General features: G+C 36.7%; 1 protein-coding gene across 2 annotated transcripts; it reads right to left on the bottom strand.

The window, feature by feature from the left end:
• Positions 1 to 7,800: 7,800 nt before the first annotated feature.
• LOC109179107 (TOM1-like protein 2) lies at positions 7,801 to 15,832 on the bottom strand. Of its 2 annotated transcripts, none has more exons than XM_019328673.1 (10): positions 15,517 to 15,832; positions 14,269 to 14,414; positions 12,508 to 12,586; positions 12,272 to 12,370; positions 12,077 to 12,190; positions 11,025 to 11,185; positions 10,210 to 10,285; positions 9,987 to 10,072; positions 8,841 to 9,005; positions 7,801 to 8,455 (listed from the first exon to the last, which is right to left on the bottom strand). In XM_019328673.1, exons 2-10 carry the CDS (start codon positions 14,373 to 14,375, stop codon positions 8,128 to 8,130), a joined length of 1,215 nt encoding a protein of 404 aa, XP_019184218.1. In that variant the 5' UTR covers positions 14,376 to 14,414; positions 15,517 to 15,832; the 3' UTR covers positions 7,801 to 8,127. The 2 variants fall into 2 exon arrangements, with proteins under 2 accessions (XP_019184218.1, XP_019184219.1); XM_019328674.1 differs by having other exon boundaries at positions 14,269 to 14,369; positions 15,517 to 15,827.
• Positions 15,833 to 19,149: the final 3,317 nt, after the last annotated feature.

Genomic DNA, 19,149 nt, shown 5'->3' with positions numbered 1-19,149 from the left:
TAGGGTCGTAGTCTCCGAGGATCATCACCCACCGACTGAGTCCCTCAGCGGTGTGTAGGGCCTGATCCGCTACGATCCACCGACTGTGCCCGTCAACGGTGTGTAGGATCGTAAGTCCCCCCTTGTAAAGTGGATCACAGTCCACCGACTGAGCGCGTCAGCGGTGTGTAGGACTGTGATCCACCGCTGAGTTCGTCGGCGGTCTATAGGGTTGGTTGCGATCAACTCCCTTCATGTTGTGGTATGAGGTAGGGTGCTGCGGGGCCGTGTTAGTGCTATATGCATTAACCCTCATGTTCGGGGCATGTGATTGGTCCCGTGGCGTCACCAAAGTGTGCCTGTGTGACACGAATGACGAATGGATGATGATATGATTGATTTGAAAGTGATCCGTGGCCTTAGATGCATATTCTTTATGATGGCTGTCTCTACTTAACTGTTATCATTGATTATTGTGTTTGCCTCTATTTGCTGAGTCTATTCCTGGTTTTTAAAGCTAGAGTCTCTTAAATATATATCTTCCTGCTTCAAAATGGTTTTCATATGTCTATATATATCTATATATAATGTATTTTAACGCGTTGGAGTGGGTTACCAGCATCATTCGCTGAACAGATATATTTGTCTTTCAGGCACAGATGAGTAGACACCGGAGCGTAGATTAGTTAGTTTCCCTTTCGACCTGCGTGCCATGATTATGTATTGACATTGCTTTGAGGTTGTTTAGTTAGTTTAGCCTGTGCATCTGAGTTTTCCAGCTCAGATGTGGCATAGCACCCCGCACTCTTATGTTAACTTTGGGATTTAATGAGAATTCACCTTTATTATATAAGCTTTAAAAGTTTCAAAATTTTGGGGTGTTACAGTAAAAATCATTGTGTTACAACTCACGCTCCAACATCACTGTGTGTCACTACTCATTTATTTCAATTGGTATCAGAGAAAGGTTGCTAAAGTTACCAGTATGATCCTAAAACACCTAAAGGAATGACGTAATGGATTGAAATTTCCCAGAGAAATCCTATTAAACAACAGACTACCAGCCATAAACAGTACTAATTATTCCTACTGGAAGGCAAGGATGAGAGTTTACATACTTTCTCAAAGTAAAAAGCTTGGAGAACCGTTGAAAAATGGTGTAAATTAAACTAAGCACTGATGAAAAAGGTGATAGTAAAGAAAGAGATTGATGATTGGACTGAAGAAGAAACCAAAGAGTCCAACTACAACTCAAAGGCAATGAATGCCATATTTAGTGTTGTAAATGATGAAACCTTCAAACTTATCTCTACAACAGACTTAGCCAAAGAGGCATGGGAGGTTTTGTGCAACCATCACGAAAGAAATACTCTAGTCAAACAATCAAAGCTACAAATGATCCCAACACAATTCAAAAATCTGAGAATATAAGAATATGAAAATATCACCTAGTTCAATGCAAGAATCATAAATATAGCCGAAGCCTCATACAATCTAGGAGAAACTATTCCTGAACCAAAATTAGTAAAGAAAGTACTTCGATCCACCTGAGAGATTTATGATGATGGTCACAGCTAATGACCCCAGATCTCACACCATTTTTCACTTGGGAGTTCTTTCGCACGTGAACCATCCCATATATGTGTGTGTGTGTGTGTGTGTGTGTGTGTGTGTGTGTGTGTGTGTGTGTGTGTGTTGATCAAAAATAAGTTCTTATGAGAGAAATAAGAATCAATATCAGCCTTACATCTGAAAAAATCAGACGGAGTTATATTTTCGTAATTATCACCAACTTTGCTATACAAACTTGAATACTAAAATCTACAATTCTCGAACTAATTGTCAAATTGAGAAAAATTCTCTCTCTAGGTAAATCTAGGGTTTCCTACCGTGTTGGTTTCTCTCTACGGCAAGTTTGCTGGCTTTTACCTACGATCTCTGATAGCTTTAACACGGTGACACGCGGCTATCTGATGACGACGAGACAGGCAGACGACGAGGTTGCAGATATAACGGAGCGTTGGGGCGATATGGCCTTGGAGGAGGATGCGTTCACCTTCGAGCCGGCGCCGGACGATGCGATAACGGAATCGGATGAAGGAGTGCGGACGTGGCGGCTACTCGGCCTGTTTCTAACGAGGAAGTTGGTGAAGGTGGAGTTCATGAGCCAGGTGTTAGCGTCAGTTTGGCAGCCGGTCAAGGGTATGCAGGTCACGGAGATACAACACCGGCTGTTCATATTTGTTTTTCACCATAAAACGGACATCGAGCGTGTAATGGAGGAGGGGCTGTGGGCGTATGAGAATGCTACGCTAGTGTGCCGACCGATTGAGGAGGGTGTTCGACCGAATGATGTATGCTTGAATACGCTTGATATGTGGATACAAGTGCATGTTTTGCCGATGGGGTATATGTCGGATAAAATTTTGGAACAGATTGGGAACACTTTGGGATCGTTCATCAAGGTGGATAATAGGTTTGTGGGCGCCCCGTGGAAGGAGTTTTATCGTATAAGAGTAACAATTCCGGTAGACAAACCCCTGCGCCGGAGGATGAGGTTTATGAAACGGGACAAAACGACATGTTGGGTGCTTTTCAAATATGAGCGCCTACACAATTTTTGTTTCTTCTGTGGCAAGTTAGGACATCTCTATAAGTTTTTCTTGCATGCACGTGAATCACCCTTGGCAGTGGAAGACTACCTGTATTCGGGGGATATGCGAGCAGGTTTTCGGCGTGGGCCTAGGGCGGTAGGGGAGAGTTGGTTGTTGTCGCCGAATGGACAGCCGAGGGAGGTGACGGGGGGAGGGTTTTCCGACGGGTTATTGGCGAGGGACATGGCAGTTGAAGGGGAGAGTAGGGAGGAGGCCGAGGGCCTGGTGGTGGGGGTGGGAAAGAGGCATAGGCAGGATCTCGTGGATGGTGGGAGATCGGAAGGGCGGGGAGTGGATGTTACAATGTCCGAGGTTCCAAAAAACTTGTTTACGGTGGGTTCTGGTTCCCAGACCCGCCCATCATTATGAGTATCATAAGTTGGAACTGTCGTGGCTTGGGCAATCCATAAACAGTTCGGGAGATTGAGGATCTTGAGTCCCGTAAGAAGCCGGAATTTGTATTTTTGATGGAAACAATGGTGGGACGTGTGCATGCGGAGCGTCTCCGGGTCCGACTTGGTTTTGAGGGTTTGTTTTACGTTGATAGTACGAGGCGTAGTGGTGGGATGGCTTTGTTTTTGAAAAAGAATAATACAGCACGCTTGCTAAGTTATTCAAAAAATTATGTAGACGTGGAGGTGACTCACACGAGTGGACTAGTGTGGCGAATGACTGGTTACTATGGTTTTTCAGAACGGCATAGGAGAAGGGAGTCATGGGATCTGTTGTAAATCGCCTCTCCCCTGGGTAGTGTTGGGGGATTTCAATGACCTACTATATCAGCATGAGAAGAGAGGTGGTAATCCGCATCCGAGTAATCTCCTACGCGACTTTGGGGAGACCTTGGACATGTGTGGTTTGTTACAATTACCAATGAGGGGCCATCAATACACCTGGGAAAAGAGTAAGGGGACGGAAGGGTGGTTAGAGGAGCGTCTTGACAAGGTTCTGGCCACGACTAGTTGGTGTGATATGAATAGCGACGCTGTGGTTGAAAATATATTGATGCGAAAGTCGGATCATTCGGCTCTATTCCTCAATATTGATGCATGCATACAGAGGGGTAGAAGTTTGAGAACCTTCAAGTTTGAGATAGCCTGGCTCTATGATGATGGCTGTAGGGAAGTGGTTGAGACTGCTTGGCAGGGTGGAAGGGCTCAGGGGTTGCTGAATTGTCAGCAGCAGTGTGGAAGCTCTTTAATGAGATGCGGGGTGACCACTTCCATAAGTTTGGTGATAAAATAAAACGGCTTCGGAAGAGACAGGAGGAGATCAGAAATCGTAGGGATTCTGCTGCTTTAGCTGAATTCTAACAGGTGGAGAGCCAGTTGAGCCAACTAGAGGCACAAGAGGATGTGTTCTGGAGGCAGCGTGCAAAGCAACATTGGCTCCGTGGTGCTGATGCCAACACTCGGTTTTATCACAGGTATGCCACTGCCCGAAAGAAAAAGAATTGTGTTTCTAGGATTATGAATGATGCAGGGATATGGGTGGAGGGTGAGGCTATGAATCGGGTAGGTTTAGATTATTTTAAAGCTATTTTTGCCTCTGGTGTTTCTGAATGTGTGGACCTCTTATTTGATGATTTTGCCCCTCGGGTATCCCTTGAACAAAACAATGAATTATTGCGCCCTTTTATGCCTGAGGAGGTCAAAACTGCTCTGTTTTCTATGTTCCCTGACAAAGCACCGGGGCCGAATGGAATGAATCCGGGTTTCAATCAGCACTTCTGGGATGTAGTTGGAGGTGATGTGTCTCAATTTGTAGTGAATTGTTTGAATAATGCCACTTTTCCAGATGGGTTAAACGATACAAATGTTGTGCTAATCCCGAAGAAAGTTGTGCCTGAAACGGTGGCTGATTTGAGACCAATAGCTCTGGGGAATGTGCTTTATCGTATCATGGCTAAAATGATCGCTAACAGGATGAAACCACTCATGGGGGACTTGATCTCAGAGTCTCAGAGTGCTTTTATCCCAGGTAGGCTGATCACAGATAATATCCTAGTTGCTGCAGAGGTTGGTCATTTTTTAAATAGGAAGCAATGTGGGGCCACAGGTTGGGGGGCTTTGAAGTTGGATATGGCAAAGGCCTATGACATAATGGAGTGGCAGTTTTTACAAAAGATGCTGGTGGTAATGGGGTTTGATGAACGATGGGTTAATCTGATTATGCTCTGTGTAACCACTGTTGAATACAATATACTTGTAAATGGGGTGACGGGTGGCCGAGTAATACCTACTCGGGGTCTCAGACAGGGAGATCCTCTATCCCCTTATTTGTTTATTATTTGTGCAGAGGGTCTATCTTTATTACTACAGAAGGCACAGATGATGGGTTCTATACACGGATGCAGAGTCGCTAGGGGGCACCCCCAATCTCGCATCTATTTTTTGCGGATGACAGTCTGTTGTTTTTCAGGGAAAATGTGCAGGAGGCCACGGTGATTAAACAATGCCTAAAACGTTATGAGAGCTTGTCTGGTCAAAATGTAAACTTTCATAAGTCTAATATCTGTTTTAGCAGAAACACACAGGAGGCCGAAAGATAGGCAGTGGCGAATTGCCTACAGGTTGACCAAGCCCCAAATTTTGGAAAATATTTGGGTCTTCCTTCGTTTGTGAGAAAAATTAAGAGGGCAGCTTTTGCTTATGTAGAGGACAAGATCAGGCAAAGGATAGGGTCATGGAATAAAAAACTACTATCACAGGCTGGTAAAGAAGTCTTGTTAAAAAGTGTGGCACAGGCAATGCCAACTTTTACAATGGGCATTTTCCTTTTGCCAGACTCCATCACATTGTCTAGTGAAAGAACTATGAATAGATATTGATGGGGCAATGAACGGACAGGAAAATCCACTGGAAAGCTTGGGATAAGCTGTGTGTTCCCAAGAATTATGGTGGTTTGGGTTTTAAGGATCTGCGGAAATTTAATTTGGCAATGTTAGGGAAACAGGGCTGGCTGTTCCTAACTAATCCCAACACTCTGGTTGCAAAAGTTTATAAGGCACGGTATTATTCGAATACTTCTTGTGTGGATGCAACCATTGGAAATTGCCCTAGTTATTGCTGGAGAAGTATTATGGCAGCACATGATATTATTGTGTCTGGTGTAAGGCGAAGGGTGGGTAATGGAAAATCAACTTTGATATGGGGAATCCCTGGTTACCTGATGACCCCAGCCCTTTGGTTCAGACATAAATGCCTATACAGCTAAGAGATGCACCCGTTGCTGGACTGATTGATCAACAAACTAATAGATGGGATCCACACATCCTATTTGATATATTTATCCCAGAAGATGTGAGTAGAATATTGAAGATCCCTGTGAGCCCAGATTATGAGGACTCATGGTATTGGCTGGGTGACCCTAGGGGAGTATATTCAGTAAAGAATGCCTACAGGAAGCTGGCAGGTGATTATGCATATGCCCCAGGTGTTTTTTATAAATGGGCAACTATATAGAAATTAAGGGTTCCATCCAAGTGGAAAACTGTGGAGGGAAATTTGTGATATCCTCCCTACAACGAATAATTTGATTTTAAAGAGGGTAGAAGTAGAACCAACATGCAACATGTGTGGATTGGCTCATGAGAATATTATGCATGCATTAATTCTTTGCAGTTATTCTAGACTTGTATGGGATGTTACATGCTTACCCATTATGAATGTTATAACGGATTCTTTTCCCTCATGGATTATGGGTGTGTTGACAATTTTAATGGAAGAGCAGTTTTGTTTGGTGTTGGCCGTGCTATATCATCTATGAAAGACCCGAAATACGGCGGTATGGGAACGTTCACTCCTGCACCCAACCACCGTCCGGAGACAAGCCGTGGCAGCTTTGCATGCCTACGACCAAAGCCATCCGACAACCCCCAGCCGAGACCTTACGCCGGCAGCACCACCCACGCCGTCACATGCACGCCCTCATTGCTACATCAACGCCGGCTTCAGGCCAACGACTGGCGAAGCCACATACGGAGCAGTCTTATTAGCGGCGGACGGAACTTTTATCGCAGCAACAAATGGCAAGTTGCCAGTTTGTTTTTCACCCCTTATGGCGGAGGCCGCAGCTTGTAAGGAAGCATTGTCCTGGTTAAGGGAGAGGAATGTCATGATGGTTGATCTTCTCACTGACTGTTCGGAGTTGCGCAGCATTTTGCATCACACCTCGTCGGCTATATTATCCTATGCTGGAGTCATGATAGACCATTGTAGGCTATCTATGACTTTATTTACTTATTGTTCTATCAGTTTTATTTCTAGACAGCTTAATTTACATGCGCATACATTAGCTTCGTTAGCTTTTACTCAGGATAACTCTATGTACTGGGATGTTATCCCTCCTGACTCTATTGCTTCAATGATTAATTAATACAATCGTTCCGGTTGGTTTCAAAAAAATCTACAATTCTCAGACTTTTTCAGATTTGCACATTTAGTATTAACATTTTGCATATCTAGTATTAAAAGATTGCACTTGCAAAATTTCGAAAGTTCATTGCACTTAGAGTTTAGATTTTAGAGTTTATGACTGAATTTTTTTGTTTTATTTAGTTTAGTGATTCACTTTTTACTATTTAAGGTCTAGCATTTACAGTTTATATTTAAAATTTAGCTTTTTCGTTGACTTTATAAAATTTACTGAGTTTGCATGTTTAGTTGTCAAAGATTGCATATTTAAGTGTTCAAGTTTGCATAGTAAAATTGATGACAATTACGAAAATGCAAATATAGTTCTTTAAAAAAAATAAATAAAAAAAAATTGATCAAATCCGTCATATTTTAACACATATAAGATTAAGATTGATTTTTATTTCTTTCCTATGGTACTGTTCTCACGAGATCCTTAATTAGTCTATATATATATATATAATGAAGTTCGGATGTGAACTTGAGTTATCATATGCACTTGTGCCCTCTTATAAAATAATAATAGGTCATAATATTATACTCCATATAATAATTTAAATATTTTCAAATTATTAGACAATGTAAATTCAGAATTAATAAATTTATTCAAAATAAATTATAATCGGCGAATCGCACGGTTAAACACTAATTAAATATAAAGAAGCAAATCATTGTATGGTCTCCAATTTTAGTATCACAGAATCACCTTTGTAAGGAAATTTTGGTCTGTAAATGAAGCAGAACACTTGCTACAACCTCAGAAAAAGCAGTTGAAAGACACAAGGTTCAGAAAGCCAACAGCCCAACACAACACAATTTAAGGAGGTCAAAATCATGGCAAAAGCAAACACTACTCCACATCCTCTCTTCAATCTCCTTCAAACCAGTTGGGAAGCCTATTTCAATTTACAATGCCGACCCACAAGCCCAAAAAGAAAGAAAAAAAAATTATTGAAAAGATGTTTAGCTATAGGCACAATTTTAATCTAACTCCATATTGGATAATGTTCCAATCGCCAATCCCTCTACCCTCCATCCAGCATCTAATCAGAATCACATAAATCCATAATTTGAAGCACTCAGTTACTAAAATCTATGCTGCCACTTCCGGAGCTGCTGGCATTGCGACTGTGCAAGGAAAGGCCCCTCACGTGCCTTGTTAGAGTAGAGCCGTCCAATTTGATTTCCTGAAAGAATTTCTCCCTCTCAGCATGCTTAGCAGGCGGTGGTGGAATTGTAATAGCTGTCTTCCCCATATCATTTTCTTGTTTATGCTCTAAAGACACTGGCCTTATGAGTGGACGGTGAAGCATATTTCCAGGAACAGATGATCCAAGCAATCCCATAGGTCTATCTATGTGGCAGTCTTCATCTTCAGGTTGTATACGAGCTTTTCCTTTTCGCATTCTGCAAAATTTGAGCTAAAATGAGAATTAAATTTATTCACATAACCATGGGCTGTGCTAAGCCTTTTTACGGTCATAAATTTAAATATCACTGTTTCTTTCCTCAAGCAGGAACACATTGATTTAAACACCACAACCAAATAGAAGCAACTATAAGTAAGAAACAGTGCATAAAAAGAACACATGACCAGCAGAAATAGATTTCTGTGGCACTGAAAGGAAACTGAGTTTACAATTTAGAGGTCAAGAATAGGCAGTAACTACAATTCACAATTATTTACTCACATATTTATTTCTTGTAGCATGTAAAATCAGCATACTTAGAGATGTGTGTAGCAGTTATGTGATGTCAGTGTGCATCTTAACAGCAGATTATAGAAGCATACCTTCTAAAAAGCTGCTCGGCCTCCTCCTCCTCCTCCTCTGATTGCTCATGGTCAGCAGGAATTGAAATTGACATTGGTCTACCAGCTACAAGTGCATCATGCCTTGAAAGAACTCTATCAAGCTGCTCAATAAGTTCGATTGCTTTAGAAACAACACCATCATCCCTGGAGAGTAAAGGTTGCTATGCAGATTAGCACAACAGGAATTAAGAACAATTGCTTCTCAAGATTACTGTTGGAATGCTATTTCTTTAGATTTACTTCCTTCTTTGGTCATAAACATCTAACCACAAGAAAAGATCTGGCTTGCAACATCATCTATGAACATATGAGAAAAGTACAATATGTCATTTTATATGAACATATGAGAAAAGTACAATATGTCATTTTATATGAACATATGAGAACCATGCCTTAGGTGAGAACCTGCTACCTGCTGCATGAGTGCACACAATCTACTACATGAATGCACAAAATCTACTACCAGGAGATCCTGGGGTAAATTATGTGCATTTGTGAAGTAGATTGTGTGCACTCATACAGTTCTCACTTAAGGCATAGTTCTCATTTGATCCTCAATGTGTGTGTGTGTGTCTATATATATATATATATATATATATATATATATATATATATATATATATATATATATATATATAGAGAGAGAGAGAGAGAGAGAGACACACACACACACACACACATACACTTTCGTATATGTGACATAGAAGCAATTCAAAGTCCCCAGCAAGTTGCTGGCAAATAGAAGCATAGTGTTATTAAGGATTTGACTTTAGCTTCACTTCTTGTCAGTTTGTCACTAAAATCAAAAGTGAGACCATACATATCCTATCCATTAAAACAAAATATTATGCTTATTAGGTTTTGCAAAAAGCATTAGACTTTTAAAATTATTTCAAGCAAATTAAGTTCACTTGAACTTTATTTTGTCTAATCTAGAACTAGATTATTGGGCTCAAATATGTGTGAATGCTCAACACTCTGCTTGTAAAAAGATATATGGTGTCGATATAATGACAGAGAAAGAATGATGTTTAATTATCAAATGTTATTCATCACAAGAATACAAGTAGTCAAATTGTTTTTCTTTTTCTCTTTTTGGATAGGTATACAGTTAGAAATTATTACCGAGAAGTCATTGCAAGATGCATAACTCTTTGCTTCTGAAATGAACATTGTTCCACAAGATCAAGTGTGAACTCATCCCTTGCTCCCTTAAAATGAAAAAAATATTACTGTCAAAACTAGTTATTCTTATCATATGTTTCAAACTCAAAAAGAAGTACACTCTCACATGAATATGTGTGTGTATGGTCACATGAAAAAATACGATACAAAGCAACCAACATACCTCAGGATGTTGAATATCAACAGCATCAATGACTTCCCTTAAGACTTCAAGTGCAGCACTGGCTTTCTTCAGAATACTGCATAAATACAATATCTTCTCATTATTATGAAACTGAGATCATATATCAAGGACATTCCCTTTTTGGCAGACTTAAATGTCAAAAAGTTGCCAAGGGCCTTTTAGTCCAGTCGCAATCAGCCTAAGATTCTAATGTTCTTTGTACTTAAGTGTTTATTGACCACAACTTGAACAAAAACATTTAATGCTAGGGTCACTAAGAATGTTTTCTATTGAATACATACAATCAAGAAAATTAATAGCAAGCCCACTATTGAGCAGGAAAAAGAAATTTAGATGGGGTAGGAACTACATCTTTGATTTCCATTTAAGAAAAGCAGACGAAATGGAGGAGATGCAGCTTGATATTCTAAAATTAAATACTCCCTCAGTTCCATTTTATGTATCTGGTTCGATTAATGAGACTTGACTGATGTTATTTTTAATTCAATTTTTCATAATATTAAGTTTAGTATTAGTATACAAAATTTATATATTTAAAAACTACACTAAAAGTACTATTGAACACACAAAATCAAATTTTAAAATAAGTAAAAGATACTAAAGAAAACAAACAAAGAAGAAAAAGTCGGTTTGACCAATGAATAATAAGTATGACAGATAAAATGGGACAGAGGGAGTACCTTATCTTTCTCCAGAAACTGTAATCGTCATTTATCATTGGGGTTATAAGAAACAAGGCGTGCTAACTTTATTATTTCTCTTTCCTTGTTAATGGGAAATGAAACAAATAATACCTAGAATCTGGAACTTTTTCAGTCTCTGGTTGCTGTGCATTCTTTCCGCAGTGAGAAGTGGCCAACTCACCGACACAAGGGTTATTCTTATTATCATTGGAAGATATTGGATGCTCTTTTGGAATGACATGAGGTCTTTGAGGAAATTTTGCTCCTGCATTCTGAAATATCAAGTATTATTTTGACATTCAAATTCCGCAGCCATGAAATGTTTTACAAGCATTGTATATTTTCAAGTCACATCTGTGTAAATATTACAGATCAATGTAGCTTGCAAATTTTTTATTCAAGAATAACGATAAGAGTAATCAACTTAACATTCTTATTGCCATTACCTATTAACCAACGAAGAATTATAAAAAAGGAATACAACTAAAAAGCATCATCACCAAAAAAAAAAAAAAACGATAACACTATAACAGCAACTAAATAGAAATGCAAGAACAAGATACCCATTCTTACTATCCCTTGTTTTCCAATGTCAAAATGCACATTCCTTTAATCTTACTAAAATTCATCTAAATTGTTTGAAATTTCAAATATTAAAATATTTAACATAGTTTATTTTAACCATATCATTGTGATTTTTTGGAATCAATAGAGAACTTACCAATGTTAGCAAGTACAACAGAAGTATTAAATGTTGAGAGGTAATGAGGATTGAGGTATACATTTTGACCAAGGAATACCTTTGCAATATCTACATATTGAGTACATAAATAGAGACAGGCTTAACTCTCCTGACTCTTTATAGTTGCAGTTTCTCTCTTTCACTTCGCTTATTTTAAATTCTTTCTCCCACACAATTTTCAATCAACTTCACAAAAGCCAATTCATTTATCTTTAGTGATAATGTAGCTATTATCAGTCAGCTTCAATTATCAGGTACTTTTTTGTTTTAATCTCCAGAATCAATGACAAAAAATACAGTACCTGGAGCCTAATTAACAAAATGGAGTTGATGATGCAAAATTCATTTGTAAAAGACCCACCACTATCCCATAACATAGAAAAGAAAAAAAAAGGGAATTGTTATCATTTGTGGTACCTACCACCAACTCGTAGTATGCAGAATAGTACTGAGGATACCTCCCAGAAGCCCCACCAACAGATGTCTGTGCAGCATCTAGAAGAAGAAATATTTTCTCTCTTACAGGTATATCTGACTATAGAAAGAAAATAAAAATAAAAATTAACATTTAATGAAATGATTAAATGAGAAAGAATTACGATTATGAGATGTAAACCTTTTTCTTTACTATCTTTACAAGAACTGGGAGAATTCCAGTCTCTACAACCTGCTTGTGAACAGAATCTCCTATATTGTTCAGTAGCATCTCCAGCAACTGCAAAATTAAACAACCACCCAAATACTCCTTACCCACAAATATAACTACTGTTTTAGTGTTTCCAAACTAATAGGACAATAAATTAAAGCCAGTGAGGTTGAAAATTTAATTTTAGCAAAACAAAAGTTGCTTACTGTTACTGAAAATAGCTGAGCTGTTGGATTTTTACTTCCCAAGTGCTTTTTTATAGCTTTAACAACATCTTTAGCTTGCCTGAAGAAAAATAAAAGCAGCTTAAGTTTCGTACCTCAGTAACTCAAGAAACAATGAAGACCCAGGATGAGTGTCTTGCATTTAGCTAACCAGTAAATCCTTTTGAAAAAATATTATGATATTAGAGTTTATGATATTTATCAACAAAACTGGTGCTACCTTATAGAATTAAAATATTTGAGACTTTGCATAAGTAATATAACTATGATCAACACTGAACTGATAACTGAAAGTCAACAAATTTAATGTTATATAATAGAACTAAAATATTTGAGACTTTATAAAGAAATATATTGTGCTTGAGGAACAGATAAGTGACAGTGAATATTATTAATAATATAGAAAATTTTCACTGTCACACATCCTCAAGAAGCCGAAAGATAAATTCCTCCCAAATCCCATTTTGAGACAAGTGTTAGACTGTTAGTTCAAGGAAGAAGCTATGTTACCCTGCAGATGGACATGCATCTTGCAAACTCTAAAGCCAACCCTTGAAGCGCCAATTTCTCCACGTAACCCCCCCCCCCTTCCCCCCTCCCCTTCTCCCCAGGCAAAAGGAGAGAAAAAGGAAATACATATTGTACCACTAACACGATAGACATGTAATCAAATATCACATCTGTAAAACCTATCCAATCAAACATTTAGCCTGAAGTCCATAAAAATAATTTTAAAAATAAAAATATAGAACTATGGCTCTTCTTCTAGTAAAGGAGAAAGTGTCAAATGAATTGTTTTATACAATATATGGTATTGTTTCTTTTAATACGTCCTAAGTCCAAAAAGTTTTTAAAAACCAGTGATGCAAAACGACTATCCTTCTATCGTCTGGAAAAGAGAAATTGTTAAATCAATGGTTTAATACAATAGTCAGTATTGTTTTGGTTTAACACCACCTATTTTGCATATTCTTCATCTTTCCATATACGTTATTAATAGTTTGAAAATAACTATGAAGTCCATAAAAATAATTTTAAAAATAAAAATAATAGAATTATGGTTCTTCTAGAAAAGAAGAAAGTGTCAAATGAATTGTTTTATATAATATACGATGTTCTTTCTTCTAATACTTCCTATTTCCTAAGTCCAAAAAAGTTTAAAAATCAGTGATGTAGACTGCCATCCTTCTACAGTCAGGAAAAGAAAAATTGTTAAATCAATGGTTTAATACAATAGTCAGTATTGATTCGTTTTAATGCTACCTGTTTCACATATTCTTCATCATTCCATAATTGTTATTAATAATTCGAAATACCATCATATTTTAAGATTTGAAATTTTAATCGACTTTTGATTTAGAGGAGTCATTAGATCATTTATATTTGCCTTGATTTGGAAGTACAGCTCTTTTGGGCTAGAAATCCTATAAAATAAAACTTTAGTACGAAAAATGGCTCATAATGCCACCAAAGTACCATATAACTACAAATGTTAAGGGAGAATATATTGGATGAAATGTTAATTACATTATATAATGACATTGCTTCAAATATTGTAAATTCCTAAGCTCATAAATGCAGTAATCAAAAAGCAAACTATTAAGATGCATATTTTCTCCACAATACATGTACTGACAGTAAATTAAAACCTGCCAATATAGAATGATAATATTACAGCAAAAGACTGTCAATATCGATCAAATAAATAATGGAACACATTCAGAACAAGTGCTGATTTGGTACCTGTTATCACGAGCAACTAATTCACAAATCTCAATGTTTTTTATCCAATCTGTTTCTGTAAGTTTGTCACTTGTAGCAGAATTAACAAGCTCTGTTGCCATCTTCATTTCTCAGTATCAACAATAAGCATGCAGTTAGAAAGAACCCTGATAGATAGTTGGCAGAATTAGCATTGCAAATGTAATTGTACAACTGCTCCAAACCCATCACCTAAAGAAATGAAGCGTGCCTGATTTGTGTATCTTGAGTTATTTTAAGTTTTAACTCCCTCTTGAATTCCCCCCGCCCCGTCCTAAAATGCAAATATTTGAAGCATTATGTTTACCATCATAATTTCAAACACCATAACTCCACCCCACACAAACAATTATCCTAAGGGAAACAATTAAATTAAAAAAAAAAAAAGGTGTCAAATTACATTTTTTTCCTCATTGACTTTTACTTTGACATTATTGCAACTATTCCAAGCTTATAGATCTATAGTTCTCCTATATCATGAGAACAAAGTGAATAACATATCAAGATCTTGCATTATAGATTCTGAATGCCTAGGGATGATAAAGCAAGGATCATTTATAACTAACAGTTTAATTATTTGTCAATAACTTTTCACAAAGATCTCAGCTTCCAATTATTTGGCAGAACTTAGCTAGGGTTCTGACTTAAATTCTTCCTTTTTTCCAATTAAAATCACTTCCTCAAGGAATTCAGCCTTCTTTACATATTTATAAGCAACTGTGAATTAGCTTGAGGGTTTGACACACATGAACTTTCTCTTCTTCGTATGTGGAAACAAGTCAAAATAAATGCCTCATACCCCAAAGACAGGAAAGAAACCACATCAAAAGCCATACTACAAGTGCTGTGCTGTTTTAATTGTAGAAAAACAATGTAAACGGGGGTAATAACTATTCAATAGTAAACCTAAAAGATTTAATAGTAATTTTTTCCTTAAAATCACTTTCAATACCACTAATTTTTTCTCGGGCAAATCAAACTAGAAATTTACTCCATCAAGTCAAAATGCTGTCTCAGCTAAGAGCAGTCGCTTTCACTTCACTTCTCACGCCTTCTAGAACCCCATTGATTATCATTTTCTGCAATTCAGATCTTCACTACGAGCTTCACCCAATCAAACTAATTTTAATTTAAAAAATTAAAAATAAAAATGAAGAACCCAAAACCAAATACAATTTTTCCTATAATACCAAGAAAAAAATATCGAGTATATCGATCAACCATACGCACCTGCAGAAGCAGCCAGCCAGCAAACTCAATGAATCAACAGATCAGCAACAAAATACAAATGTCCGAATTCATGATACGTATACTCCCGTAATCATTGCGTACATTGGAACTACGGAGTATAATTGTATACAAAAATACATACTGTATATACAAATACATAAATATATATATAAATATAAAAGGGAAAGGTGAGAATCTTCTATAACCTTACACGGAAGATTTTCTTTTGCCTTTTGTTTTAGTAGTATTTTAATTAATCGTAGAATCTTTGTGTATAATTATGATTATATTAACAAAGTTGTTGAGCTGAGAAAGTGATGGCTCTAGCCACTGAGGGGAGGTTTTGCAGCACCGCCATGGGGCAGCTCTGCTTTTGGGCATGCTAATGTTACGGACTGTAATAAACTAATGGAGTTAAAGGTGGCGCGTGGAATCCCTTCCGGCTGCCTAGAGAGTGTTGGTCGTAACAGGTCTGTGAGTTTAGATTTATGCCGATATATTTAAAAGTGAAAATTATAATTTTAGTCCTTTAATTATTTTTTATTAGAAATTTTAGTACCTAATTATTTAATGTTGCAATATAAAGTATTTTTAAATTTTATTTTTTATTAATACTGTAGTTTGTAAATTTTCAATATAAAATACAATAAAAAGATATTCAATACCATCACATGCATACAACAATTCAGCATACTCTTAAACATAAACAAAATAATATAATAAATTCTAACCATCAAATACAATATATCACCCATACTAACTAAATAACAAGTCACAAATCCTAACCATCAAATACAATATATCACCAATTAATTCACCATACAAATCAGAAACTTCACATCAATTCAATACAAGTTAATAACTTCACATCCACCATGTTCTTCAATCTTCACTCTTTCCAGCTACAACAACCCATCCAAAAAGATTAGCAACAATCATTCAAACATACCTGCAAAACAATGTCTATTACTTGAAGAAATCAGTGTTGCGAAAATCCCGCCTAGACACCGATTAATCGGCGCCTTGGCGCTAGGCGCTGGTCGGGCGTCTAGCATTTCACTATAATCGGTGGTCTAGGCGGCCGCCTAAGCACCGCCTAGGCTTTCTAAACGTCGACTAGGCTTCTTAGGCACCGACTAGGCCGCCTAGATGCCGACTAGGTCGTTTAGTCGGCCGATTAGCTATTGTTCCCTTCTTTTTTAAATGGGAAATTTTACTCAAAACGACATCATTTTGAACGAAATAACCCTAAATTGTTTAAACTCTAGATGTTTTTTAGGTTAATATTTAATATTTTAGTATTAATTATTAAAGTATTAAATAGTTTATAATTATCAAGTCTTAAAAAATAAAAATAAACAAATTTAAACAAATTTTTAAAAAATAAAAAACAAAATAAAAAAATACACGGACGTCTAGGCCGATTAATCCTCGCTTAAGCACCTTAGGCGCTCGAGGAGCGCTTAGCGATTTTTTCAACCATGGAAGAAATAGAATAGTACAGCTTAATCCTTATTAATTGAAATAGAAGAGTACAACTTAATAAGAAAATGAGCTTCAATTCTCCAAATGAGCTGTTTCTTTTCACCTTTTCTCTCTTCCCAGAAGTGAGAATCTTTAATTAATAAAGCAAAACACTACTAGCTTAGCTAGATGATAATAGAATGTATAGAGCTACTATAGAGTGTTAGTCCCTTGATTTGCATGATGATTGCTGATTTATAGTGACTGATCAGCATTAACTACAACGACCCTCTAATTGTACTTAGCCAATATAGTATTTAAATGGTTAATATATTTTTAGGAGTTCATAACAAGTTCAATGCAAACATAATAACTAGTCTAGAATCACATAAAAATCGATATCAAACAGTGCATACACAATGAAGTTATAAAGTCACACTAGCATTGTAGTTATGGAGCATTATGACTTTCAATAAGTCCCATGAGCTCTGGGAGAAAGCAGAATGCTGGAGAGGGACATATTTTGAGTTCTTTGTATGGAAGGCGTTTTGACTGCAGTTGGTAAAGGGAAAGGATGAAATAAATGCATAAAATGATTGAAGGAACTGAGGGTGGGTACATAAACGATGAGTGCTATAACAATGACCTGAATATCTCGGATGAGGAGGAGTCTTCAAGAGATTCATCTGCAAGAATTAGTATCTATTTACTTTGAGGTAGTAACCAGCATATGAACAAAATACAGAACATCAAGTTTAAAGAAATAACTTTCCATACAATTTGCAATTTGTTTATAATATCAAGTTGAACCTACCGAATCAAACGTTTCCAAATCTCGTGCACACATTAAAATTTGGGATTAGCTCGTGCACATATTAACATATTTACATGCACACTGGCACACTGCCAATAATATCTGGGATTAGCTCGTGCAGACATTAACATACTTACATGCATACAGTTTGTATTTTAAGGGGGGTTTGTATTATTATTATTATTATTGTTGTTGTTGTTGTTGTTGTTATTGTTATTGTTATTATTGTTATTATTATTATTATTATTAGCGGATCGGTGAATATTTCAAGATACTTTCTTGAGACATCGACTGCGCGGAATCTCAAGAAAGTGGGGGACTAGATGATAGATAGTATACTAAGCCTGGGCCACATGGATCGGCTTGAGAAAATAGCTGAATCAAGGAAGCCCAAGAAAGATACACGATATAGAGCAACCCAAGAGTTTGTCAAAGATTGAGCATTTTTTTCCAATATAATTAGAATTTGACTCATTATTTCTAGTATAATAGAATTAGGACTTATCATTCCCAATGTAATTAAGAATTCCAATATGAGGCAGTCTATAATTCTTATTCTTTATAGGGCTCTATGTCCAAAATATGTATAAATAGACCCCTCGAAGGAGGTGGAAGAGAACTTTCAGTATTCACAAAACAATATTCATGATTCATCCATACAAAGTTCCTATATTTTCTCCATATATTTCTCCTATATTTTTACGATATTCTCGTTATTCTAACGGTAGTGTTGGCCTGCCGTTGACGGCCCAAAAGTCATAAAACCAACAAACACCAAATGCTACAATTGTGTGAGCGTGGATGCACTTTGTGCAAATTATAATCATCGATGGTGTACTCAATTTTATTTGCAATGTTTTGTAATCACATTTTGTCACGAAGTAACTTATTTTAAATTATTACAATAAATCAAATATTTTGTAATCACATTTTGTCACGAAGTAACTTATTTTAAATTATTACAATAAATCAAATATTTTGTAGTCACATTTTTTCACGAAATAACTTATAAATATATGTAATAATACATATTTAATTTCGTAAGTGGAAAATGAATTTAAAAAATAACTACTAGTAAACAAGTTTTTAATTTTAGTTTTCGAAAACAGAATAGAAAAACAAAAAATTGAAATAGAGAACGAAAGTAAATAGACCCTTATAAAATAAAACTCTAATCTCACGACTCACATATCATGCCTAGGCCTATTTAGTCAAATAGTAGCCAACTCGACTTATTTCTATTAGGACTATATTATTCGTGTAGACTAGGACTCTATCTAGTATCTATATATTCGCTCTTTGTACTATCAGACATTGTGATAGAATACAACACTTTTACATACAATCTCATCTGG

This window comes from Ipomoea nil, unplaced genomic scaffold (assembly GCF_001879475.1).
Source record: "Ipomoea nil cultivar Tokyo-kokei standard unplaced genomic scaffold, Asagao_1.1 scaffold0876, whole genome shotgun sequence".
Taxonomy (NCBI): domain Eukaryota; kingdom Viridiplantae; phylum Streptophyta; class Magnoliopsida; order Solanales; family Convolvulaceae; genus Ipomoea; species Ipomoea nil.
This window is presented reverse-complemented; position numbering and strand designations above follow the sequence as displayed.